Source organism: Acanthochromis polyacanthus, chromosome 20 (genome assembly GCF_021347895.1).
Source record: "Acanthochromis polyacanthus isolate Apoly-LR-REF ecotype Palm Island chromosome 20, KAUST_Apoly_ChrSc, whole genome shotgun sequence".
In the NCBI taxonomy this organism is placed as follows: domain Eukaryota; kingdom Metazoa; phylum Chordata; class Actinopteri; family Pomacentridae; genus Acanthochromis; species Acanthochromis polyacanthus.
The window spans coordinates 32,868,171-32,894,711 of NC_067132.1; the positions used below are offsets into that span (position 1 = coordinate 32,868,171).

The window sequence follows — 26,541 nt, forward strand, 5'->3', positions numbered from 1 at the left end:
TTCAAAATAAAAGCCTGCGACAGGCTGGAAAAGCCAGTTCAACCTCTCAGCTTCACACAGACTTTAGAGCAACTCCAATCTAAATTTTGACCAGGTCCAATCTTCTTGTCTCTTCCTCTCAAAATTAACAAGCACAGCACAATTGGCCTGCTTAGACTTCTCAGCTTCACACAGCCTTTACAGTAACTCCATATCCAAAAATTTTGACCAGGTGGATCTTCTGTGCATCTGTGCCTCTCCGGACATGCACACATCCCGAGCCCCTCCCACGATTTCCGCGAGCGGGAATTGGTCTAGTATTTCCATTACTACCCCAATATCATTTTTTCTTCACGTTTCCGCCGATTTTCGGTCGCTAACTCGTCCTAGGGCTTTGACAAAACCAAAGAAAATTATATATCAAAACGTGCGGCTTCATCGGGAATAGTGTGCTATGACTTTTCTTAAGAAATTCGTCATTTTTTCGCAGAATTATTCGCAAAAAGTGCGCAAAAATTCCCATTGGAAATGAATGGGGACTGAAAAAAATCGGCTGGAAAAATCCACTGTCTTCCAAACGCCACTCCTTCGCAATACGTTCACCGAGAAACTTCATTTAACCATCAAAACGCAGGGATTTTTCTTGTCTTCGCAGGAATGTATTTTATGTCAGGCTGAGATTTACAGTTTTTCATCAGTGAGTCCTCAAAAAAGTGAAATTCTCAAAATCTGCTCTGGTTAGAGTGCGGCATGTCAGTTGGTAGAGTGGAGGAGAGGAGAAAAATCCGCCTGAAAATTTCCCGAACGAATCGCCCTCACGACCACACCATAAGAGATAGGACAATGAAATTTGGTCAGATTGTAGACAATTTTCCTGGGATTCAAATGAATCCAAGTTTGAAGACCTATCTCTTTCTGAAGGGAAATGGCAGGCAGCAGTTTAGACCAAAGTCGCACCGTTCTCCCCATTAGAACCAATGTAAACTGAATCATCTGGCTCATGGAGGGACAGTGTTTTTTTAAATCGCTGTAACTCGGTCATTTCTCACAATATTTGGAAAATAATTACATTCATGGAAAGCCACAGCCTTCCTCTCGCTCACGGTCATGTCGGTTTTCAGCTAGCATTCACGGTTAGCCCACAGTTAGCGCCAGAACGAGACGTTGCGCGCTGCTGCTGAGAAGCACTTTTTTGCTGTCTGTGGCAGGCACCGTTGCTATGGGGCCCATAGCAACCGCCCTTACACACGCGCAGGCATGCTCCCACGCACACACACAGACTCATTGGTGTGCCACACCCACCTTCACGCCCAAATACCTTCACAGAAGCTGAATTTCAGCCTGAAAATCAGTTCAAACTCTCAGCTTCACACAGCCTTGAGAGCAGGGGTGTCAAACTCAGTTCCAACACACCGGATTGAAATGATCAGGCTCGTTATCAGGCTTCTGCTGAGCTTAATGATAGCTAATCATTTGAATCAGGTGTGTTGTAAGATGGAAACATCTAGAACATAGAGTATAGTGGACCTCCAGGAACTGAGTTTGACACCCCTGCTTTAGAGTAACTCCAATCCAAATTTTGAACAGGTGAGATCTTCCTGTCTTTCCCTTTGAAAATAAAAGCACAGCACAATTTCAAAATAAAAGCCTTCGACGGACTGGAAACGCCAGTTAAACCTCTCAGCTTCACACAGCCTTTTGAATAACTCCAATCTAAATTTTGACCTGGTGACATCTTCCTGTCTCTGCCTTTCAAAATAAAAGCACAGCACAATGTCAAAATAAAAGCCTGCAATGTACTGGAAACGCCTGTTAAACCTGTCAGCTTCACACAGCCTTCAGAGTAACTCCAATCCAAATTTTGACCTGGTGACATCTTCCTGTCTCTGCCTTTCAAAATAAAAGCACAGCACAATGTCAAAATAAAAGCCTGCAATGTACTGGAAACGCCTGTTAAACCTCTCAGCTTCACACAGCCTTTACAGTAACTCCAATCCAAATGTTCACCAGGTCAGATCTTCCTCTCTCTGCCTTTCAAAATAAAAGCACAGCACAATTTCAAAATAAAAGCCTGCGACAGGCTGACAACGCCAGTTCAACCTCTCAGCTTCACACAGCCTGTAGAGTAACTCCAATCTAAATTTTGACCAGGTCTGATCTTCTTTTCTCTTCCTCTCAAAATAAAAGCACAGCACAATTTGCCTGTTAGACTTCTCAGCTTCACACAGCCTTTACAGTAACTCCAATCCAAATTTTGACCAGGTGAGATCTTCTTGCCTCTCGTGCGCTGCTCCGGACATGCACACATCCCGAGCCCCTCCCACGATTTCCGCACCAGCGGGAATTGTCTAGTTAGGGGCTCGGGCTTCGACACGAGCCACTCTCCTCTCCATTGCAAAGCAATGGGAGGAGAGTGGCTCGTGGCGAAGCCACGAGCCACTATTGTTCTCCTGTGAAAAAAGCGTTTATTATTATCTTTTTTCACGTTTCCGCCAATTTTCGGTCGCTAACTCGTCCTAGGGCTTTGAGAAAACCAAAGCAAATTATATATCAAAACGTGCGGCTTCATCGGGAATAGTGTGCTATGACTTTTCTAAGAAATTCGTCATTTTATCGCAGAATTATTCGCAAAAAACTGCGCAAAAAGTCCCATTGAAAATGAATGGGGAGTGAAAAAAATCGGCTGAAAAATCCACTTTTTTCCAAACGCCACTCCTTCGCCATACGTTCACCTAGAAACTTCATTTAACCATCAAAACGCAGGGATTTTTCTCGTCTCCGCAGGAATGTATTTTATGTCAGGCTGACATTTACAGTTTTTCATCAGTGAGTCCTCAAAAAAGTGAAAATTCTCAAAATCTGCTCTGGTTAGAGTGCGGCATGTCAGTTGGTAGAGTGGAGGAGAGGAGAAAAATCCGCCTGAAAATTTCACGAACGAATCGCCCTCACGACCAAACCATAAATGTTAGGGGAATGAAATTTTGTCAGATTGTAAACAATTTTCCTGGGATTCAAATGAATCCAAGTTTGAAGACCTAGCTCTTTCTGAAGTGAAATGGCAGGCAGCAGTTTAGACCAAAGTCGCACCGTTCTCTCCATAGGAACCAATGTAAACTGAATCCTCTGGCTCAAGGAGGGACAGTGTTTTTTAAATCGCTGTAACTCGGTCATTTCTCAGAATATTTGGAAAATAATTACATTTATGGAAAGCCACGGCCTTCCTCTCGCTCACGGTCATTTCGGTTTTCAGCTACCATTCACGGTTTGCCCACAATTAGCGCCAGAACGAGACGTTGCGCGCTGCTGCTGAGACGCACTTTTTTGCTGTCTGTGGCAGGCACCGTTGCTATGGGGGCCCATAGCAACCGCCCTTACACACGTGCAGGCATGTCCGCACGCACACACACAGACTCATTGGTGTGCCACACCCACGTTCACGCCCAATAACTCCACAGGAGCTGCATTTCAGCCTGAAAATCAGTTCAACCTCTCAGCTTCACACAGCCATTGTTGCAGGGGTGTCAAACTCAGTTCCAACACACCTGATTCAAATGATCAGGCTCGTTATCAGGCTTCTGCTGTGCTTGATGATGAGCTGATCATTTGAATCAGGTGTGTTGGAAGAGGGAAACATCTGGAACATAGAGGATAGTGGACCTCAAGGAACTGAGTTTGACACCCCTGCTTTAGAGTAACTCCAATCCAAATTTTGACCAGGTGATATCTTCCCGTCTCTGCCTTTCAAAATAAAAGCACAGCACAATTTCAAAATAAAAGCCTATGACAGACTGGAAAACGCCAGTTAAACCTCTCAGCTTCACACAGCCTTTACAGTAACTCCAATCCAAATTTTGACCAGGTGTGATCTTCCTGTCACTGCCTTTCAAAATAAGAGCACAGCACAATTTCAAAATAAAAGCCTGCGACAGACCGGAAAACGCCAGTTAAACCTCTCAGATTCACACAGCCTTTACTCCAATCTAAATTTTGACCAGGTGAGATCTTCCTGTCTTTGCCTTTCAAAGTAAAAGCACAGCACAATTTCAAAATAAAAGCTTGCGACAGACTGGAAAACGCCAGTTAAACCTCTCAGCTTCACACAGCCTTTAGAATAAATACGCCTTTCCAGACATGCACACATCCCGAGCCCCTCCCACGATTTCCGCGAGCGGGAATTGTCTAGTTAGGGGCTCGGGCTTCGACACGAGCCACTCTCCTCTCCATTGCAAAGCAATGGGAGGAGAGTGGCTCGTGGCGAAGCCACGAGCCACTATTGTTCTCCTGTGAAAAAAGCGTTTATTATTATCTTTTTTTCACGTTTCCGCCAATTTTCGGTCGCTAACTCGTCCTAGGGCTTTGAGAAAACCAAAGCAAATTATATATCAAAACGTGCGGCTTCTTCGGGAATAGTGTGCTATGACTTTTCTAAGACATTCGTCATTTTTTCGCAGAATTATTCGCAAAAAACTGCAAAAAAATTCCCATAGGAAATGAATGGGGAGTGAAAAAAATCGGCTCAAAAAATCCACTTTTTTCCAAACGCCACTGCTTCGTCATACGTTCACCTAGAAACTTCATTTAACCATCAAAACGCAGGGATTTTTCTTGTCTTCGCAGGAATGTATTTTATGTCTGGCTGAGATTTACAGTTTTTGATCAGTGAGTCCTCAAAAAAGTGAAAATTCTCAAAATCTGCTCTGGTTAGAGTGCGGCATGTCAGTTGGTAGAGTGGAGGAGAGGTGAAAAATCCGCCTGAAAATTTCACGATCGCATCGCCCTCAAGACCAAACGATAAACGTTAGGGGAATGAAATTTGGTCAGATTGTAGACAATTTTCCAGGGATTCAAATGAATCCAAGTTTGAAGACCTAGCTCTTTCTGAAGTGAAATGGCAGGCAGCAGTTTAGACCAAAGTCGCACCGTTCTCTCCATAAGAACCAATGTAAACTGGATCATCTGCGTCATGGAGGGACAGTGTTTTTTAAATCACTGTAACTCGGTCATTTCTCAGAATATTTGGAAAATAATTACATTTATGGACAGCCACAGCCCTCCTCTCACTCACGGTCATTTCGGTTTTCAGCTAGCATTCACGGTTAGCCCACAATTAGCGCCAGAACGAGACGTTGCGCGCTGCTGCTGAGAAGCACTTTTTTGCTGTCTGTGGCAGGCACCGTTGCTATGGGGCCCATAGCAACCGCCCTTACACACACGCAGGCATGGTCCCACGCACACACACAGACTCATTGGTGTGCCACACCCACCTTCACACCCAATACCTCCACAGGAGCTGCATTTCAGCCTGAAAATCAGTTCAACCTCTCAGCTTCACACAGCCTTTAGAGCAGGGGTGTCAAACTCAGTTCCAACACACCTGATTCAAATGATCAGGCTCGTTATCAGGCTTCTGGTGAGCGTGATGATGAGCTGATTATTTGAATCAGGTGTGTTGTAAGATTGAAACATCTAAAACATAGAAGATAGTTGACCTCCAGGAACTGAGTTTGACACCCCTGCTTTAGAGGTAACACCAATCCAAATTTTGACCTGGTGAGATCTTCCGGTCTTTGCCTTTCAAAATAAAAGCACAGCACAATTTCTAAATAAAAGCCTGTGACAGACTGGAAACGCCAGTTAAACCTCTCAGCTTCACACAGCCTTTACAGTAACTCCAATCCAAATTTTGACCAGGTGAGATCTTCCTGTCTCTGCCTTTCAAAATAAAAGCACAGCACAATTTGCCAGTTAAACCTCTCAGCTTCACACAGCCTTTAGAGCAGGGGTGTCAAACTCAGTTCCTGGAGGGCCACTATCCTGCATGTTTTTGATGTTTCCCTCTTCCAACACACCTTATTCAAATGATCAGGGTCGTTATAAATTTTGACCAGGTGAGATCTTCCCTTCATGCAGTCAATAAGATCAGCACAGTGAAGCTTGCACACCCACTGTGCCTCTTTCACTTCCTCCTGTAATTTCAAAATTCATTTTTCACAAATAATTGTACAAAATGTTTGTTCAATAGATCTTGGGTGGATTTTCACCAACCTTCAGCACCTCATTATCTTCCCAGTCATGATTCTAAATAGATGGAGCATTCCAAGATAAACATATCAAAACTACACTAAATGTTTATTGATATAATCGGTGGTCTTCTAAATGTTCATTTTTTGTCAGTTTGTAAAGGATGCTGCTAATGCAAGCAGCAAGAGTTTCACAAGTTCATGGTGACAATAAGTGAAATTTGAAAAAAGAAAACACTTAATATGTCTTCAAATATCATCTGTTATAATATGCATCTCTGTCTCTGTTCAACTGTGGGGTTTTTTTTTTATTAAAGTCCAGATCTCAGTTAGTTCTGATATTATTTCTAGATAGCCCTTGGTCTCTGATCTGCAATGCCGATGTACGATTAATTTCCATCATAAATACAATAACAAAATACATAAATAAATAAAATATACTATAATGATAAAACAAATCCAAAATGCATATAACAGAAATGAAATAAAATAAAGCTGAAAATACAATAAGTTTTATAAAAATCACAACAATACACAAAATGAAAGTAAGAAACAGTTAAAAAACACAATCGTGCAAAATAAAATAATTACTTTTATAATTAAAAAATAACTACAATAAAATATTCACAATAAAATAAAAAATAGTAAAATTACAAAATCCAAAAGTCAAATATTAAATCACAAAAAATAAAATGAACAATGTAAAGACTAAAATTAAAGCAAAAAATATCAATGCTAAATATTAATTAAATATTTTTAAAAATGTAATTAAATTAATAATAAAATAAAACAACAAAAAATGGTAACGTAAATAAAATGTATCAAAATAATAACATTAATAAATAAAAATACACTTAATTAAAATAATAGTAAAGTAAGTCTGAAAACAAAAGGTGAAGTTAAATGTGTTAGATCAGCCCACAGGAGAGCAACGCCTGTTTATGGAAGTTTGATAATTGAATTGGTATTTTTGTCAATTTTATAATTACATTTAAGTAAAACATGAATTCCTCCTATTTTTTTTGAATACATAATTTGGTATTGCATTCCACATTTTAACATTTTCTCTTATGAGGCGACATAGCCAATTAATTTTGAACATATTATTCATATTATTAATAGAGATAGATAGATAGATAGATAGATAGATAGATAGATACTTTATTAATCTCCAAAGAGAAATTCACAGTTCCAGCAGCATGAAAGGTAAGAAGAAGAAAAAAGGCATACTAACGTACTACATACTACATGCTCAATGAGTATATACTGTATACTATGTACTATAAGTATGATTAGAATGCCAACCGTTCACACTGTAGTATACTACTACGTTTCCCATTATGCATTTCAAACCTCCAACGACAAAAACCGGAAGTACGGCTATCTACTGACACACACACACTGCAGACAGAACCTTCTGGAAAAAACGCCTCTCCCAACGGGCGCCCGGCAACAGCCTAGCAACACCAATCAGCGGTGGCATCCAGGCCCCGGTGCACGTTCATTGGCACTTCTTTCAAATAAAGCCGCTGGCCGCTGGCCGCCAACGCCCTTTCTTCGGTTCCATTCAGAGGTAAGGCTGCGTACTTTTTCTCCTCCCTGCTGCTAGCTTTAGCATAGGCTGATTCTGCACTATATCCTATTAAATGTTATGCTCCAACTGAATCTAAATGCTAAGTGTAACAGTAGAAATACATACTGAATGCTGAAGTGGAAAAACAAACGACAATATTTTTGGTATATTTCAATGTCTGCATTGGTCATGTTCAAGTTGCTATCATTAGCTTATTCAAAGGCTAGCTAGCCGTTAGCTAGATAGATAGCTTTTGGATAGCGAGATAGCTTTGTCTTTGGAAAATGTTGCTGCAACGCAGAAAATAGCCTTTTCTGCCTCATAATGTTTGTTTGGAAAATAGCGTGGTTAAACTGGAGAGTTTATGCATTTTTCCAGTCTCTTGGTGAGGGAGTGTGAAGCGCCTTTCTCCCTCAACTTCTTCTAGCTTTTTTTGACGGTAAACTTGAGTTGCACAGTTCAGTTTTGTGCTCTAAATGAATAGGGATGCTGACGGTCAGAGCAGAAAAACGTAAACTTGACACTGATGTGTAGAAATGATGATTAAAGAAGATGTAGTAGTATTTGCTTTGGTCATGTTCAAGTTGCTATATGTGCTTTGGGATGTTTTAATTTGCATCTATGTAGAACGGTTGTCTTAGTAAAATGGTGCTGTGATATCTCTTCTTCCTCATTGTGTTTTCTGTAAAATAGTGTGGTTAAACAGGAGCTTTGCTATAACTGTTTTAGTCTTGCAAAATGGTGCTGTGTGCACTTTCACAGGAATTTTGATGTTTAAATTAATTAAGGTGCCAGTGCTTTGTTCCATCATGTTAGAATCAGTTCTATAAGTCATTTAGGACATCATGATGAGTATAATATCGTTTATTTAAGGCATGTTGCATGATTAAATGTTTCAGTGCTTCCATTCAGTAGACATTGTCTGATCTTTACCCTTGTTGTGTTTTAAAATCGTTGTTTCACTTTCTGAGTTAGCAGTGACAGTAGATTTTTTTTCTCTGCTAAAAAAATACATAGCGAGGACATTCGATGTGTTGTGTATACATGTTTTTCTGCTCATATTGGTGATAACTGTTTTTATAGCAGTGGTATAGCAGAGATACTTTACCATGTAAGTGTTTTAGGCCACAGTGGCCATGACTTTTGCTCACAACACAATAATTCAGGGCTGCCAACTTGTGATCAGACCTCAGAGTGCGATTTGGTTTATGTGAGATGCTGATGGGGGGTCTGGGGGCCCTCCCCCAGAACATTTTGAAAATTATTGATCCTATTTCCTGCATTCTGGTGTATTTTAATAGCATTTTGTTAAAATCTTATTATAGAGACAACATTAAGGGATAATTAAAAAAAAACATTGAGATTTAAAAAACTGAAAAAAACAGAGCAACAACAGGCAATATTGAAAATGTTTCTTCATGTAAAATATGGATGAAGGTTCTCTGGCTGGATGTGCACAACACATTTCAGTATTTTCCATAAATATCTGCATAATTGAAATAACTCCCATCAACCACTTTGTAACATTTGTCTTTATAGGATTCTAATGCACTCAACAGCTTCAAGTTGACCACATCAGCCAACTAAAGAATGAAAAGTGCTTAAGCAAAAACAAAATATTTTTATAACTTAAATTATCTATTCACTGAACAGAATTACAATCAGACACTAAACTGTGTCCCACAGGAGCAGGGTTACATGGACTAAAATCAGGACCAAACCAGGTCTGACTGGACCTCACAGGAGCAGGGTATCATGGACTAAACCCAGGACTAAATGAATGAATAACTTATTAACTCGGCCCAAAAATAAATGACAAAGTCTGTAAATTCAGAATTAATGGCACAACTGTATACAGGAACAGGAAGAGAACAGGAAAAAATGAGTTTTTGTGAGCCATGTTGTACTCCCTGAGGCTTCAGAAAATTCACCAGTTACTTGTAGTGCAATTTGTATCTGTGATTTATCTTTGAGGAATAAAACTGTGTCATTAGCTAGCTGTGAAATCTTTATCTCACGATTGAAAATGACTAAACCTTGAATATTTCGGTTGCAGGAAATATTTAAGAATAGGAGTTCAGCCACAACCAAAACCAAAAAACAGGAAATGGGACATCCTTGGCGTACACCTCTTGAGACAGAAAACCTCCTAGACATTCTGGGATATAAAATCACCGAGCTATTTATGTCATTATAAAACATAGTGATACTATTAATTAATTTATCACCAAAGCCAAGAATTTTTAGGGTCTGTACAATGAAAGAGTGTTCAATTGAATCAAATGCCTTGTAGAAATCTAGGAAAGCCTTCAGTGCTTTTGAGTTTATATAATCTGAGTAATCAATTAGATCTAATATTAATCTGATATTAGAACTAATGTGACTCCTTGCCATGAAGCCATTTTGATTTTCACTTATCTCTCCTAAATTATTTTTCAGTCATTTAGCATAGACTTTTGCTCAGATTTTATAATCAATATTTAAAAGTTAAACAGGTCTCCAGTTTTCTGTCATTAAGGGATCTTTACCTGGCTTAGGAATCAAGGTTATCAGACCTTGCTTCATGGTTGTTGTCATTTCTTGTCTGCTAATGCATTCGTTATACATCAGTAAAAGATGTTCCTTAATCAAATCCCAGAAGCAAAGGTAAAATTCGACTGAGGCCATCACTTCCAGGTGATTTTCTCAATCTCATTGAATGTACAGCATCAGTGATTTCTGAACCCAGAATGTCAGCTTCACATGTCTCTTTAAATGAAATCAAGGGTGCAAAATTTTGTATGTGCTTCATAAATTCATCACATTTTGTTTGATTAAATTCAGATGTATACAGGCTGTTATAAAACAAGGTAATATAATTGGAGATGATATTTATGGAGTCACAGGAGTGCCAAATCAAAATATAAATAAATAAATAAATAAATGTGGAAATCTAAAGAGAAATAAATAAATGTCGAAATATAAAGATATAAATAAAAAGACAGAAAAGGTAAAAGCAAAGACAAAATTTTTCTTTTTATTTATTTAGTTCTCTCTATATTTCCACATTTATTTATTTATTTATTTCTCTTTATATTTCCACATTTATTTATTTATTTCTCTTTATATTTCCACATTTATTTATTTATATTTTGATTTGGCACTCCTGTTACTCCATAGATATTAGGATCCGAGCATACCAGCTCATTTATATTAAGAGATGTAATATTTCTTTTTCTGTTTCTTTTCTGTAATGCAAAAAAGTAACTTGAGTTTTTCTCACCTTCTTCTAACCACTTAGCTCTAGATCTGATGAAAGCGCCTTTCGCTAAGTTCACGTACATTCTGTCAAGCTCTTCTCTGAGGTTTTTTAGTGTGCTGAGGTCTTCTTCAGATAGATCATGTTTGGAACTTAATAACTGTAGCTGGTTTATTAGAAAATTCTTTTTTTCGTCTTTTAGTTTTTTTTATTTCTTTACTACGTTTAATTGCAATTTCTCTAATTTTAAGTTTAAAATATTCCCATTTTTGAATTGGATTCATTTCTCTTTTACCAAATATATCCTTAGCAAGTAATTGTACCCCTTCTTTAAATTTTTGATTGTCTAATATATTATTGTTTAATTTCCAATAGCCTCTTATGTTAGAATTCTCTTTTAATCCTGTTAATCTTAAACTTATTCATTTATGATCAGACAGTGGAGTATGAGTATGAGAAATATCTAAAACAAACTGTAAACTCTGTGATGAGATGAACCAAAGGTCAGTTCTGGACTGTAAACCTCTGCTGGTGTTAGACCACGTTCAGTCTGTGACATTGGGGTTCATAAATGTCCACACATCTGTTAACAAAAGATGATCACTTATAAATGAGGTGGGTTTAAAGCCCAGTAATGATGCAGATCTTGGAGGATGTCTGTCCATGTAATCATCTGGAGCATCATTAAAGTCTCCTCCTATGATAATAGTAGAATCTTTGTATTTTTCCTTTAAAGCGTCCAAAGCTGAAGAGAGTTCAGTAAACATGTCCTTTGCTTGTGATGCTCTGTTTGGTCCATAAACATTACAAATGATAGACATCAAATCATCCACCTTCAAAACTACAATGATCCAGCGGCCTTTGTTTGAAGCTTTGGTTTCCAGAATATCACCATTAAATCTGTTTTAAAGTACTGCCACTCCAGCTGAATAATTGTATACAGGCAGTTATAGTAGCAGCAGCAGTACATGCATCTGCTGATGTGGGACTATTTCTGCCTTTTCAGCTTTTTAAAACACAGAAAATACACAAAGGATTTATCATTTCTTCACTATGTTGAAGCCTTAGTTTATACTGTGGTGAACATTTGTCTCTGTAAAATATTGCACTGACAGATGAAATATCTCTTGTATCTTGTAGTGTTTGCTTAAAAAGTAGTGTGGTTAAATGTAACATTGTCTACATTTTCTAGCAATTTTGATGTTAAAATTAATTAAGGTGCCAGTGCTTTGTTCCATTATCTTACAATCAGTTCTATCAGTCAATTAGGACATCATGATGAGTATAATATCGTTTATTTAAGACATGTTGCATGAGGAAATGTTAACATACCATTAATTACAGTGTCATATTAATTCTCTGTGCTGTGTTAAAGACCAGTTCAGCTACTTTTGCTGCAGACATGTTGAGATTCTTCTTCTTTCTGAGAAAACATGCAGTAGTGCTTTAATTTAGTATCCATTGTCTGGTCTTTAGCCCTTTTATGTTTTGAGTTAGTTGTAGTCAGCAGTGTAAGTAGATTTTTCCCTCTGATGGGGAAAAAATACATAGTGAGGACATTAGATGTGTCTTGTACATGCATGTTTTGCTGCTCATATTGGTGCTTACTGTTTCATAGCAGTGCTTTTAGATAACTGTTGTTTTTTTTTTCACCAGCCTTTGGACAGCCTTTTGGAGAGCCTCTGGATTGCCCTTGGACATCCTTTGGTCAACCACCACTGCATCACCTCGTATCCTTTCATTCATCCATCCATCCATCCATCCATCCGTTTTGTGTGCCTTGTTCTCTCTCTCGCTGTCTCTCTCTCTCTCCCTGTGTTTGTCTGTCTCTGTTGTGCTCTTGTGCTGTCTTCCAGGATGCCTCGGAAGGGGAGACGCTCCCAGGCCCAGAAGCAGCGCTGGAGGAAGCCGGACGCGTCTGAGATGTCCACCCCTCCTGTCGACGCACCCCACTGCTCACGCTCTCCCCAGTACAAGGTATGTTTACACCCGAACTGACATGCTCACTTGTGCAATACAGAATGTGCTAAGTTGGACACATTCATGGCATCTGCACGATGTTGAATTAAATAAGTGTATTATTTGCTCACAGAAGGTTGGTTCCACCCTGCCAGCCGGACGGTTCTGGGAAGAGCGGCAGGCGCGTGCAAACTTTATTGCACGTAAGTACTCAGCTGTTTTTATCATGAAATATCTTCACAAATCATATTTAGTGTACCACCAATAATTACCCGTTGAACACAGATTCTGCTGTTCTCATACAATAATAGAAAATGGTGATTGTTATATGAGCTCTCTTTGTTTGAAATCCGTTTTAAATCCTCTTTTGCTCTGTCTTCTTGTGAACAGGCCGTGGCACCGGTTACCGCCACAAAGCTTTGAAATGGCCAACTTCACCCTTTACTGGGCGCAACCACAAGTTGGTCATTCCTCCTGAGCGCCCTGGAAAGAAGGTATAATTATTAATTGTTGCTGTTTGTTTTCTTAAAAAGTTCTTTTGACTTTCATACTAAAACTGTGGTATTTCTTTTGCAGTTCATTCTTCTTGTCGGGGACTCCCATCTACGTGCTCTTGTAGATGGCTTTATTCAGATGCCAGAGTCTCGGCTGAGCTTTGGCTTCCTGTCGATCCCGGGGGCCTCTGCTGCGGAAATTCGCACTGAGGTTCTGCACGCTGCAGTTCCTCGTGCACCTGATGCCGTCTGCGTCATGGCCCCTGGCAACAACCTGACCAGCACCACTGTTGAGAAGGCCGGTGTTGATTTTGCCAATCTCCTCACCACTTGTGGCAACCGCTGGTCCAAGGTTTTTGTGGTCGACTTTCCTCCCCGCCTGGTCGTTGACGTCCAACACCAGGACCTCCTTCGTCAGGAATACAGACGTGTGGCTGCTCGTATGGGTAAGAGGAAAGAGATTGTTTTCATCCATTCCATTCGCTGAATGAACAAACGAGAAAGACGTGACCTACATTTTAACAATTCTCAAGTATCAATGGATATTTTGGTACAATGATGACTTTTTTTTCCCATTGTTTTTCAAGGTGTAAAGTTCTTCAACGCTGCAGAGCACTTCCCCCTGATTGATTTGGTGCTGTGGAGCAAGGATGGTGTAAGTGTCGTATGTTGTGAAAAACAGTTGTTGATTGGACAAGTTTGGCTCACGGCAGATGTTCACTGACATTAAAACTATTTGTATGTGTGTTTTTTTTTAATTTCTTATTTATGCAGGTCCATCTGAGTGATCGTGAGGGGATGGGGATCCTCGTCCAGTTGTTCTGGTCCGCTGCCAGCGAGCAACTGCTGACACCACCTCCTTCGCCCCGGATCTCTCCTCAGCCTCCAGTTCGGAAAGCTACAGTGAGAGAGAGATCCCCTGCTCCACCCAGCCCGAAACCCCGTGAACGGAGGAAAATTGGTCAGGGTGGCAAGGTAATTGATAAATTGCTTTATGTTTTTTAGACTTTTTTTTAGACAACTGTGACATCATGTATTGTGATAATAATGGAAATAATATGTGTACTGTGGTAAAAAACATTAGTTATAATGCACTGTGACGCTTTCTGTGATTGCAGACGAGCCATCCTCGGGAACCTCCCCGGTCCAGAGGTTCACCAAAGCCCAGGATGGCTCAACAGCAGGTTTGTGATTCTTCAGATATTTCTTTCAGATGCTATTGGTTGTTTTTTTGACAGGACAAACTGTAATTAGTCGTGTCTGCTTTGTGTTTTACAGGTGGAGGAGAGCTTCCTTCCACTGAACCCCGTCTGGTTCAGCAGCACAGCCCTAAGTGCGATGGAGAAAGTGTCTCCCTCCCATATGTCTTGCCTGGCAGATTTCAGTGCCACGGAGAAAGTGTCTCCCTCCCATAAGTCTTGCCTGGCGGATTTCAAGGCTTCCCCTAAGCCAAAGAAGGTAAGTTGATTGATTAAAATTTTATCTCCCGCGGAAGGATTGTATGAATGCTCAAACGTGTAATTCCTGACAGTTCATTCTGCAGATGTTTTTTTTTTTTTTTTTTTAAGTGTCATCTGCAATTCAGTAAAACTCGTTCATAACAACAGCCACAAATAATAACAGACTTGAATCAGCTACACAGAAATGTAGTTGTAAATTGTTGGATAGCTGTTCAACTCCATTTAATTGGTATCTCATTTGGTTGCTGCTGACTCCATTCCACAGGCATCTACATTGTCCACACTGACACTTGCTATGTTTTTTTTCTCATCTGTCATCAGCTGTTTGACTCACCCCCGGCCAGATTGTCCTGCAGTTGGGGCAAGACAGAAACCCCTGTTTGTTCTCCCATTGCAAAGGTAAGGATTAGTCCTCTTCTCATCAATATGTATCATCTGACTGAAAATCATCGTCATTTCACTGAAGTTTTGTTGTTCTGTGTTTAGATGGCCAAGATGATGACCCCCTCACCGAATGGACAGGCCTGGACAGCTGATGATGCGGGCTGCAAGCCTCCTTCTCCTGAGAAGGTATATTTACCTCTCTATAATCAATTACAAGAACATTACAAAGCAGGCATCTCCATTTGTGGCCATTTTTGTTGTTCCTGTTTTTTTCTGGCACATTTACTGTATAATCACAGTTCTAATGAATCGCTAGCATTAGGAAAATTGAAACTACTAGCTAGCTGGCAGCTAGCAATCTAGCTTATTCAAAGGTTAGCTAGTCGTGAGCTAGATAGATAGCTTTTGGATAGTTAGATAGCTAGGTTTTAGACAACTGATGCTATTTAGTCGTTAGCCAACTATCTAGCTATTGTGTCGCTTTATTTTTAAGTGTCACTGTTATTGTCATTTATCAGATGACCCGAACACTAACTCCATCACAAACCAAGTGGCCCTGGTTCATGACAGCTGCATCCACCTCAGCTGATGCACCAACAGACAATGTAAGTTTATTCCTCTATGATAGACCTGTTAGACGATACACAAGTATTTTTTTTGTCAAGTCATGATTGTTTTTTTTTTGTTTTTACTACAGTTAAAAATATTTTTTGGCAATTGAGAGAACTGTTATTTTGCTGGTTACAATACAATAAGCTACCTGTAATGCTGTGTTGTGTGCCTTTGCTTTCACAAAGTAACTCTTGCTTCTAATCAGGGTTTTACATGAGCACTAGCCACTGGCAAAATTCGTGTAGAAAAGGTTTTGGTGAATAAAATATTTACATCACTTGCCATTGGCATGGTGGAAAAAAGTCAATGGAATACTGACTTTGCTATGTAATTGCATTTCACACAAACAGGAAAAGTATGTGGTCCAGGCAGTCTTCAGTAGCCTTCAGTCTGTACAGTAATGTTGATCCCATGACCGTCAACTGTCTGTTAGATGAAACAACTCTGATGCTGCAGTCATAAGTTGTCTGCTCAAAGCACCCTCCTTAAGCCTCCTCACAAACATTGGAGCAAGTCCCATTACATTAAAATAGTAATGTCATGTTGATGTCTACAGAATAGGAGCTACCCAGTTAATTAAATTAGGTGACATAGGGTTATTATGTGTTCATGGTCTCGGAAAAAATGTAAGTCATTATGATCTGTTCAAATGCAATTTCAAGAAAAAAAGAAAATATGTTACAATGCCCTGAAAAAAAATCCCAGAGGGAAATTCTACAAATAATACAACAAAACACAAGACACCTATATATCTATGTACACACACACACTATATATATATATATATATATATATACACACACATTTCATATACACATATACATCTTATGCATGATTGCATTGAACATACAAATATGTATATTAAACTAGCTAAGGTAATAGTAAGCAATAATACGCTAAAATAATACAAGATTTCCATAAACTGGTGAGAGGATGTTCATAATGTTGGAACAATGAAAGTTGTTACTGAAACATTAAATCATATGATCCTTTAACTGAAGAAGCTAGTACTAATGCCGAACTGGAAAAAATTAAGCTGTCTGAATAAATAATGAAAATATAATAATTACTGATCACAATTTGTCATAATTTCAGGATAAAACCAGGAGCGAGAGTCGCCGTGTGGAGTCAGTCCGGGCCAGTCATTCTCAGAATGATAAGAGGTACAAGGTATTTTCCCGCAACCATCAGTGTAGCTGTAATGCGTTGACATTTCTGGCATACCACACTGAGGGCTGTCAGTTCACCAGGACTACACTCGACAGAGTCCTGGCTCAGGGAGACGCGCTGTATGTCGGAGTCAAACAGCAGTTGATTCGCGACAAGACCTTCCAGAGCAATCACCTGGCAGTTGAGGAGATGCCAAAACAAGTCCTCACAGACAGACATTTGTATAATGTCAACATGTGTGACATCAGGTGTGGCTTTTTGAAAACTAAAGTCTCGAGCCCTGGAAGACGGCAGTGGTGGCTTCCGCTTGCCACCCAGCTGGAGTGTCTTTCAGCAGAGGTTAATCAGGCTTTAATCATCATTTCACCCGAGGTTATTGCTGTTTTCCGTGATCAGTCCGGGAGGTATGGAGTGTTTGATTCCCACTCCAGAGACTCAAGAGGATTACCCTCTCATTCCGGAAAGGCGATCGTCATGACTTTTGCGGAACTCAGTGACCTGGCTAACCACCTGCACACACTCTTTAGAGACCGTGGAGACTCCACAAGTTACGAGTTTGTCCCGGTTTCTTTTCAGACTGACAGCCCCAGTGCCTCACATCCTCAACAATCTCCGGAATCCGAGGTTCAACATGAAGTGTCTGAACCTGCTCTCCTCACATTGCAGGCAGAAAGTGGGACGGCTGTCAAAATTGAGGACGTTAAAGGTTCCTCAGCTGTCCCACAAGAAACAAGGCTCTCTAAATTCAACAAAGATCGGAGACGAAAAGCCAAGAGGAGAGCATGTGACAAAAAGGAACAAGTCCAAGAAAAAATTGGGAAAAAAACTTGTGAGAGAATCAGGTATGCCAGCTGTGCTGAATTTCGCAGGAAGAAAATTCAGGCACAGATTAAGTGTGTGCAAAAGAACCGTGAACAACGGCTTTTGTCTTCTAAAAAATACTATGCCAAGTTCAATATCAAAATGCGAGACCGAATAAAAACCAAATACATGACAGATTCTGCTTTTCGGAGCAGGCAAAAAAATTATGCTGTCAAGAGGTACAACACGGATCCAGACATTCTGAACAGGCAGAAAAAATATCTTGTCAAGAGGTACAGCATGAATCTGGCCTTTCGGAACAGGCAAAAAAAATATGTTGTCAAGAAGTACAACACGGATCCAGCCTTTCGGAACAGGCCAGAAAAAGTATGTTGTCCTCAGGTACAGGAAGGATCCAGAGTTCAGGCTACATCATATTCAACGCTGTAGCCTGCTCAGAAGACGCAGGTTGGCTGCCAATCCTGACATGCGTCAGAAGTTGCGCAGAGCACTGAGCATCAGGCGGAAATACCGACAGCTCGGAACCTCTTGCCAACCAGTGCTCACTTCAGTGATGGCAGCGGCAATAGCAGCATTCCGTGAGACCATCAGCCACGGACCAACATACGTCTGCACCGTCTGCCACAGGACTATGTTTCCAAATCAAGTCAAGTCATGCAAGAGAGTTAAATACTCCACCAACATCGACGTGGCACAGGCTTGCTTGACTGGAACGTATGTGCATGTCTGTGACGCTGAGTGCTCCTCCCCTTGCTCCGTGCCAGCAGAGAGACTGCAGGAGTGGATCTGCCACAACTGTGACAGCCACCTCAGCCGTGGGAGGATGCCAACACATGCAGTAGCAAACAATTTAGAGTTGGCACCCATTCCCCTGGAGTTGGCCCAACTCAACGTGCTGGAGAGACAGCTCATTGCAAAAATCCTCCCGTTTGCGAAGATCATCGCATTACCGAAAGGACAGCAGCGAGCAGTCCATGGAGCTGTTGTGTGCGTTCCATCGGAAGTGGAAAGCGTTGTCAACAGTCTTCCACGTCCCCTCCCAGAAGCACAGCTACTGCAGGTGAAATTAAAGCGTCACATTCGATTCAAAGGTTACCAGCACTTCTACACTGTCAACATGAAGAATGTGCTGGTAGCCCTGGAAAAACTCAGAGAGCAGCACTCTGAGTATTCCGATGTGACCATTGATGAACAGGCCACGTTCCAAAATCTCCTCCACGACTCAGACAATGAGTGCACGGATGATGCGCAGTGGGGAGAAGACAGCATGCTCGACGAGGAGCTGCTGGAGGCGGCTGATAGCTACACTGAGCCAGTCTTGGCCGATTTTGTGTCAGCCGCAGGAACGAGTCGGCCAGAAGACGACCAAACACGCAATACTGACATGCCATCACCAAGCACTGAGCTGGAAAACCGGTCCAATGATGTCACGACAGAAACCCTCTTGGAGGAGTCTGCCGATGACATAGACTCTCAGCACGACAGCGTGGATGCTGCCCAGTGGGGAGAAGACATCTTGGACCAAGAGCTGCTACAAGTGTCTGACAGCTACCAGACCAATTTAGCTGCAGACATACCCATCGAACAGCAGGAGGAGCTAAGACCTGGACTTGCTCTGGACACCTGCATGCAGCCACCAGACATTGCGCAGGAAATACTTTCCTATGGAGATGGCATTTTCAGCGTTGCCCCCGCCCAAGGCAACAAACCAGTGGGATTTTTTGCAATCCCCAAACTGGAAGCCATGGCGTTCCCTGTGCAGTTTCCCACGGGAGAGAACACGCTGGATGAAGACCGTCCCATCAAACTTTCACCCAGCAGATACTTTAACGCCAGGCTTTTCGGGGCAGACACGCGGTTTGCCGAGGACCAGACTTACCTTTTCTTTGCGCAGTTTGTAACGGAGACAAACCTCGCGAGAGGAAGTATGTCGATACAAATGCGCAAAGGAAAGATGCGCACAAAAGACGGGCGTGCCATCAAAAACTCCATGCTCCAGGACAAAGAGGAGGTGGAGAGATTAATTCAGGCCAAAGAGGCCATGCGATTTATGCAGCCTCTGAGAGGCACACCCGCATATTGGAATAAAAGCCTGAGAGATTTGCATGCTATGCTCAGGCAACTCGGCAAACCGACGTTCTTTTTGACTTTTTCTGCAGCTGAGATGAGATGGCCTGAAATAATTGGGGTCATCAGATCTCAGCAAGGACAAACACTTGGTGACTTTTCCGAACTGGACTGGAAAGCCAAGTGTGACATTTTGCGCAGTAACCCTGTCACCGTTATGCGCATGTTTGAAAAACGCGTGGATGCCCTTATGGCAAAGTTGATTCCTCTCACCAGCGCAGCCGATCGGCGAGGTGGAGGATTATTTTTACCGCGTTGAATTTCAGGCCCGCGGAAGCCCACACATTCACATGCTAGTGTGGGTCAAAGACGCCCCTGTGTACGGCGAGGACTTGGACCACACCGTATGCAGGTTCATTGACCGCCACATTTCCTGCCAGATGCCTGACCCGAGAAGGACCCGGAGCTCCACAAAATCGTCTCGGAGGTTCAGGTACACAGCAGGAGCCACACCGGCTCTTGCCGAAAGGGAAACGTGGTGTGTCGTTATGGCTTCCCCAAGCTGCCGTTTGATATCACCCTGGATCACGGGGCCCTTTGCTGCCGATGTGGGAAATGGAAGATGGTCAAGACCAAGAAGAGGTGATGAAGGAACGGAGGGAGCAGATCCGTCGGCAGCAAAGGGAAGCAAAGGAAAAGCTTCGGCACCTGAGAGAGCTCCTCATGGATCCGAAGGCCTCCTTTGAGAGCTTGTCAGATCTCCTCCGTCGATGCGACTTGGAACACGACGCCTATTCTGAAGTGCGCCGAAAATCTGACAAGCGGGAGCGTGGTCATGCTGAAGCGGCAGCCAAACGAGTGTTGGGTTAACGCGTATAACCCAGACCTTCTCCGCGCTTGGAACGCAAACATGGACATCCAGTACGTCCTGGACGAGTACTGCTGTGCCATGTACATGATGTCGTACATCACCAAGCCGGAGCATGAGATGACCGAGATCCTGAACTCGGTCGTGAAGACCAGCAGAGAGTCTGCTTTCAACCAAAGTGAGGAAATGAGAAACATCATGCAGGCCTATGCGAAGCACCGAGAGGTCAGCGCCCAGGAGGCAGTGGCTCGCACGTGCAGCTTGCCCCTGAAAAAAGTGCTCGCGGTCTGTGATTTTCCTCTCGACGGACGAGGAAGCCATGAAGATGAGTCTTCCTATGAGTCGCCTGAAGGACATGGCACCTGACTCTGAAGAGGTCTGGATGTTGGGGGTACCTGACAAGTACCTGTTCAGACCAAGGACTCTCGAGTTTCAGGGGATGTGCCTGGCTGAGTTTGCATCAGACTATCGGGTAGTCTACGGCGAGCAAGCACAGGGCCCCAGTGCCATTGCCCTTTTGTGTGACAAAGGACATATTGCCAAGAGGACAGCCGGAAAACCAGCAGTCGTTCGATATGCGCGCTTCTCTGAGACCAAGGCGCCAGAGAAACATTTCAGACGACTGCTAAAGCTGTACCTCCCCCACCGATCTGACGACGAACTCAACGACGGGGGTCGCACCTCGTACGAAGAGTTTTACAAATCCCGACACGACGTCAAGGACATCGTTGAGCACAACAGGAAGCGATTCGAGGGACGAGGCGCAGGCATGGATAAGGCACTCCAGAACGTCCAGTTCGGTCCGGTCCTCAACGCTTGGAACACCTTCGCACCCGAGGTTGAGGCGGAACGGCAGGAGTGTCTTGAGCTCCGTGAAAAGATCCCAGACGAGCAGGACGAAGACGCCGTGCCCGACTTTGAAGACCTGAATGTCGGTGAACCCGTTCCCCGAATCGAGGCGCCTCGGTTAAGTCCAGACTTTGTCCGCAAGATGTTTCAGAGTCTGAACGAGACCCAGGCGTTGCGTCTTCTACGCTGTGCGCCAGTGGTGCCTTCGGCGTGTGTGGGGCCAAGATCCAGAACCGTTCCAGCTACTTTGGTCTCTGGTGGAGCTGGTTGCGGTAAGTCCCACGTCATCAAGTGCATTCATGAGGAAGCAACGAGGATTCTGCGGCAGCTCCCGAGATTCCGGGACGCAGCTGACATGTCCCAGCCCACTGTCCTTCTGACTGCCTTCACGGGCACGGCAGCCTTTAACATCGCGGGCAAAACGTTGCACTCTGTCCTTAAGCTTCCCAGGTCCCTGGAACCGCCGTACCAGGGCCTGGGCAATGCACTTGATGAACTTAGAGCAACTTTGTCTTCGGTGGAAATTCTCATCATCGATGAGATTTCCATGGTTTCCAAGAAGCTGTTTGCCTACGTCAACTGGCGATTCCAGCAGCTCAAAGGAAACCGAAGACCTTTTGGCGGCATTTTCCGTTCTTGCAGTCGGCGACTTTTACCAGCTGCCGCCGCTGGGCAGGGCCAAGCCGCTCTGTGTCTACGAGGAGACAGAGTTCGATCTCTGGAGAGAGCGCTTCACCATGGTCAACCTCACTGAGATCATGCGCCAGAAGGATGACCGAGCGTTCGCCGAACTCCTCAATCGACTGCGTGTCAAGCGCAAGCAAGATCCTCTGTGGCGCTGCGGACAGAGGCTTGCTCATGAGAGCCGTCTCTGATGGCAAAGATTGCCCGCCAGGAACGCTGCACGTCTTTGCCACCAACAAGCAGGTAGATGGTCACAACGCAGCCACCGTGGCCTCCCTGCCTTAAAGGGGACGTCAAAATAGCGGCCGAGGACTACAGGAAGGATGTCGCTAACCGGCAGGAAGGTGCCTGTGCCCAAACATCAAAGGCACCAAGAGAGATTTGCCTGACAGCATAATGGCAGCTGAAGGAGCAAGAGTTATGCTGATCAGGAATCTCAACGTGGAGGATGGCCCTTGTCAATGGAACCTTTGGGACCATCTCCACCATTCTGCCTGACAGACGTGACCCTAAAGTCGTGAGCTTTCTTGGACTTAGACTGGATAATACCACAGCAGGACAGACTCTCCGCAAAAAGCTTCTGGGCCCCTCGGACGACTTGGTGTACGTCGAGAGATCCGAGGGAGAGCAATCGGTCCAAAGGGCGGAGTCGTGAGACGTCAGTTCCCGTCAAGCTGGCTTTGCGTGTACAGCCCACAAAGTTCAGGGAATGACCGGTGACGTCGGCTGTCGTGAGCCTGAAACGCATGTTTCAGCCAGGCATGGCGTATGTGGCGCTAGTCGCACCACTTCGCTTCAGGGGTCTCACCATCACTCGATTTTGAATGAGACAAAAATCTATGCCTGACCCTGCCATTACGACAGCTTTGGAAGACATGCGCAGCGCGAGTTCCAGAGTGTTACTCGCTGTTGCACCGCTTCATACCGTGAACGGAGCGACCAGACGCAGAGGTGACAATCGTCCATCATACACCCAGGGGCTTCCATCTCACATGGTGGACTGAAGTTGCATCACGAACTCAGGTTGGCAGATGTGCTTTGTCTCACCGAGACACATCTGTCAGGGTCCTCTGTATCCTCGTGCCTTTGATCTGGAGGGATACACTGTGTTTCACCGCAGCAGACAGGGTGTTACACACGTGCAGGACATGGCGTCAAAGCCGGGGGTGGGAGTTGCCGTGTACTGCAGGAGCGCTCTGATGGCGGAGGCGCCGAGCTGCATGGGACGTGTCACAGATCTGGATGTCTGGTCGTGAAGGTTGAGGTCCCAGTCAAATGCTAATAGCAACTGTGTATAGACCCCAGATTTGGTTTGCAAAAGTTTCTGCCAACCTCAACGCTCTCTTGGACACATTGGAACTGTTGGATCACCACCCTTGTTGTTTGTGGTGACTTCACGAAGACCTCCTTTCGAGAGGCAAAAAAGCATAAGAGATGCACTTCTGTCCAGAGGCTACAACCAATTGATCACAGAGTCTAACCACAGACAAGAACACTGTGATTGATACATTTACATTTCCCAACCTGAGAAATGTGTTCAGTCAGTGTTCTCCAAACGTATTATAGCTATCACAGCCCGGTCTATTGCATTTTGACTGGCTAAAGCCTCACCAGCCAACACTGATTTTTGTCACACACTCACTTTGTGACACATCAGCGTGTTGTGCTGTCCGATTTTACAGTTGTGTCACACGTTTTTCATGTGGCACATTGTTCTGCTGTGTTTTGTTCTTGCTCTGATTTGTTCTTTGAGTTCCAGGCCTGAGGGGGTCCAGGAGGTGCAGTGGTGAGATCAGACGTCCTCCCACAAGTCCCCTCCTCTCGGACGCCCAGTCCTTTTGGAAGTCTTCTACAGCCTCCCCATAGGCATGTCTCAGGTAGGAACAAGTGTTCAATAGATATTCGTTCTAATCGTGCACATTAATTTACTTAATTGTTGAAAAATGTCAAACTAATTGATTTTAATTTGCCACTCTTGATTGTTCACCTTTTAGAATTTGGACTTGGCTTCCTGTGGTCCAGGGAGCGGGGTGTGTAGTGTGCAGTGTCGGCCGACGGCCTGTATAGGTCCGGTAACGGCTGCAGCTCCACATCTGCTTCCACGACCTGCTACGACGGGACATGCCTCAGGTAAAAACCGCAGTACAGATTTGCACTTGTTTCACATTTCAATTTCCCCAGTTAATTTTGATCTTTTAACACCCACAGACAACACAGAAGACCTCCAGAAGGCTGAAAGAAAAGGCTGAATGTTGTAAATAAAAAATGTATAGTATATGAAAATATTTCAAGTCTGAAGTGTCTTCTTTGGTTGCTATAATAGTACTACATGTACAGTATTTTGTATTGCATTGTTACATTGGTCCTTCTCTCTATGTATATGGGTCATTCCAGAATTGGAGGACAATTTAGGCATCCTAACCTTTGAAAAATCTCATATTTTTCTGTCATATATTTAAGAAAACCAGATAGCAAGCCATCAAATAATGTGATTCGGCCAGCTCAGGCATTAAAGTTACACTTTTTATGAAATGTTTTATTTGATGTGCGCCATGCATAGTACAATCCTGTTATGAATACTCAGGAACCTGAAAAAGTATATTTTTTTCAAAAATGTTTAATAAATCCTTTACCATTAAGTAAAGAAGGCCACATGCACATTGGATAATCATTTAATTTCAGTTAAGACTTGACCTCGATTAATTTAAACAACTTTTGAACTCTGGCATGCCCAACTTTTCAGTATTTGCTTGTTTTTTTTAATTAAATTGCAAATATTTGCTCAAATCTATTTCAAATTAAATCATTCAAACCACTAAAAGTACAATAGGTCAAACCCTCATGAGTTTGGGAAAATCATTTAAGATTATTTTGATAAAAATTATTTGGTAACGGTTGAAATTAGAGTAACAGGGTTGAATGGATCCATTACTTCTTATTATAGATCATAACATAAATTTGACAAATACTCAGGACCACAGGAATGTTGTTTCATAACATCTTATGCTGTGTATTAACCTGCAATGCCTATCATTCAATTTCTTGCATATTTCAAATATTAGGTTTTGGGGCTTTCTCTTTCATATAGGTGTAACTATAACAAGCTGGAATGTATGATATGAACATATTTTCAATAAAGGATCAGTGAGTAGGAATGATACATCATGTCACTAAGACCACAACTGGACCTGATCAAATATTCAATAGTCAAACATGAAAAACAGTAGTACTGTAGGCAGACATCTATAAAAATGAATGAGGATGTCAAAAGTAGTCATGAACAACTGATCAATGTCATAGAAAGCTGATGTCCAGGTTTAAATTCCGTGGCTGGCCAGAGCATCCCACACCTCTCTTGCAATGGCCATATGACGTGACGTAACATTCTCTGGAGGACGAATGAGGGACATCACATCCTCAAAGGGATACCAATGAAGATCATCCCTCAATGGCCAGAAGAAACGATTTTCCCCCACTCTGCATACATTTCACCTGGCAGTGGTGCGACAGACCGGAAAACATCAGGTATGTTACGTCCCTAGTCTAGGGGAAACATGAACGCAACATGATAATGCTCTGGACTCAGCCACCCCCAATGAAGCCAGCCTGGAAAAATTCTCAAAAGGTGCACAAAAGGTTTATTCTTTAAACAAAACAAACAAAGGTAACTTAAAACTCCCAGTAACATAAAAATTCTAATTTTATAAAGCAAACTATAAACTGGGGTTTCCCGAATAAACAATTAACAAACTTAGTCACTAACAGGTCTTTGGGCTTCCTGCCCCTACCACAGGATCAGTCTCCAACTATCACATGAACACACAGAGCTGACAACAGGCTGCTTCATCGAGGGTGGCCGGATCAGGAGAGAGTGAGCAGGTTGCAGCAGCTGGTTTTTGTAGCCTCCAGGCAGACTCTCAGGTGGCAGCAATCCTCCCAGCAGCCCAATCAGCCTCAGCACCAGGAACTAGTCACAGCTACTGACTCTGCTGGACAGCCACACCCACTCACACGCACACACACACACAGGAGGAGGAGAGGAGACCAAGTTTCTCAACATGAACACTGCACAAAATGACCCAGGGTCATCACAGTAAACCTCTCAGCTTCACACATCCTGAGGAGTGACTTCAATCCAAATTTTGACCAGGTGAGATCCTCCTGTCTCTGCCTTTCAAAATAAAAGCACAGCACAATTTTAAATAAAAGCCTGCCACAGACCGGAAAACGCCAGTTAAACCTCTCAGCTTCACACAGCGTTTAGAATAAATACGCCGCTCCGGACATGCACCCATCCGAGCCCCTCCCACGATTTCCGCACCAGCGGGAATTGTCTATTAGGGGCTCGGGCTTCGACACGAG

At 42.9% G+C, this 26,541-nt stretch overlaps 2 protein-coding genes across 2 annotated transcripts in view; both read left to right on the forward strand.

Annotated features, from left to right (window-relative positions):
• Nucleotides 1-24,026, forward strand: part of LOC127531375 (uncharacterized) — a 121,498-nt gene extending 97,472 nt beyond the window's left edge. The window contains exons 12-13 of the mRNA XM_051940548.1: nucleotides 16,815-16,889; nucleotides 23,939-24,026. Coding sequence (XP_051796508.1) covers nucleotides 16,815-16,889; nucleotides 23,939-23,944 — 81 coding nt within the window. The 3' untranslated portion in view covers nucleotides 23,945-24,026. The remainder of the gene's footprint in view (nucleotides 1-16,814; nucleotides 16,890-23,938) is intronic.
• LOC127531372 (uncharacterized) overlaps nucleotides 1-24,026 on the forward strand; it is a 113,805-nt gene extending 89,779 nt beyond the window's left edge. Inside the window, exon 2 of the mRNA XM_051940542.1 lies at nucleotides 23,958-24,026. The gene's annotated coding sequence lies outside the window, so the exon portion shown is untranslated. The remainder of the gene's footprint in view (nucleotides 1-23,957) is intronic.
• Nucleotides 24,027-26,541: the final 2,515 nt, after the last annotated feature.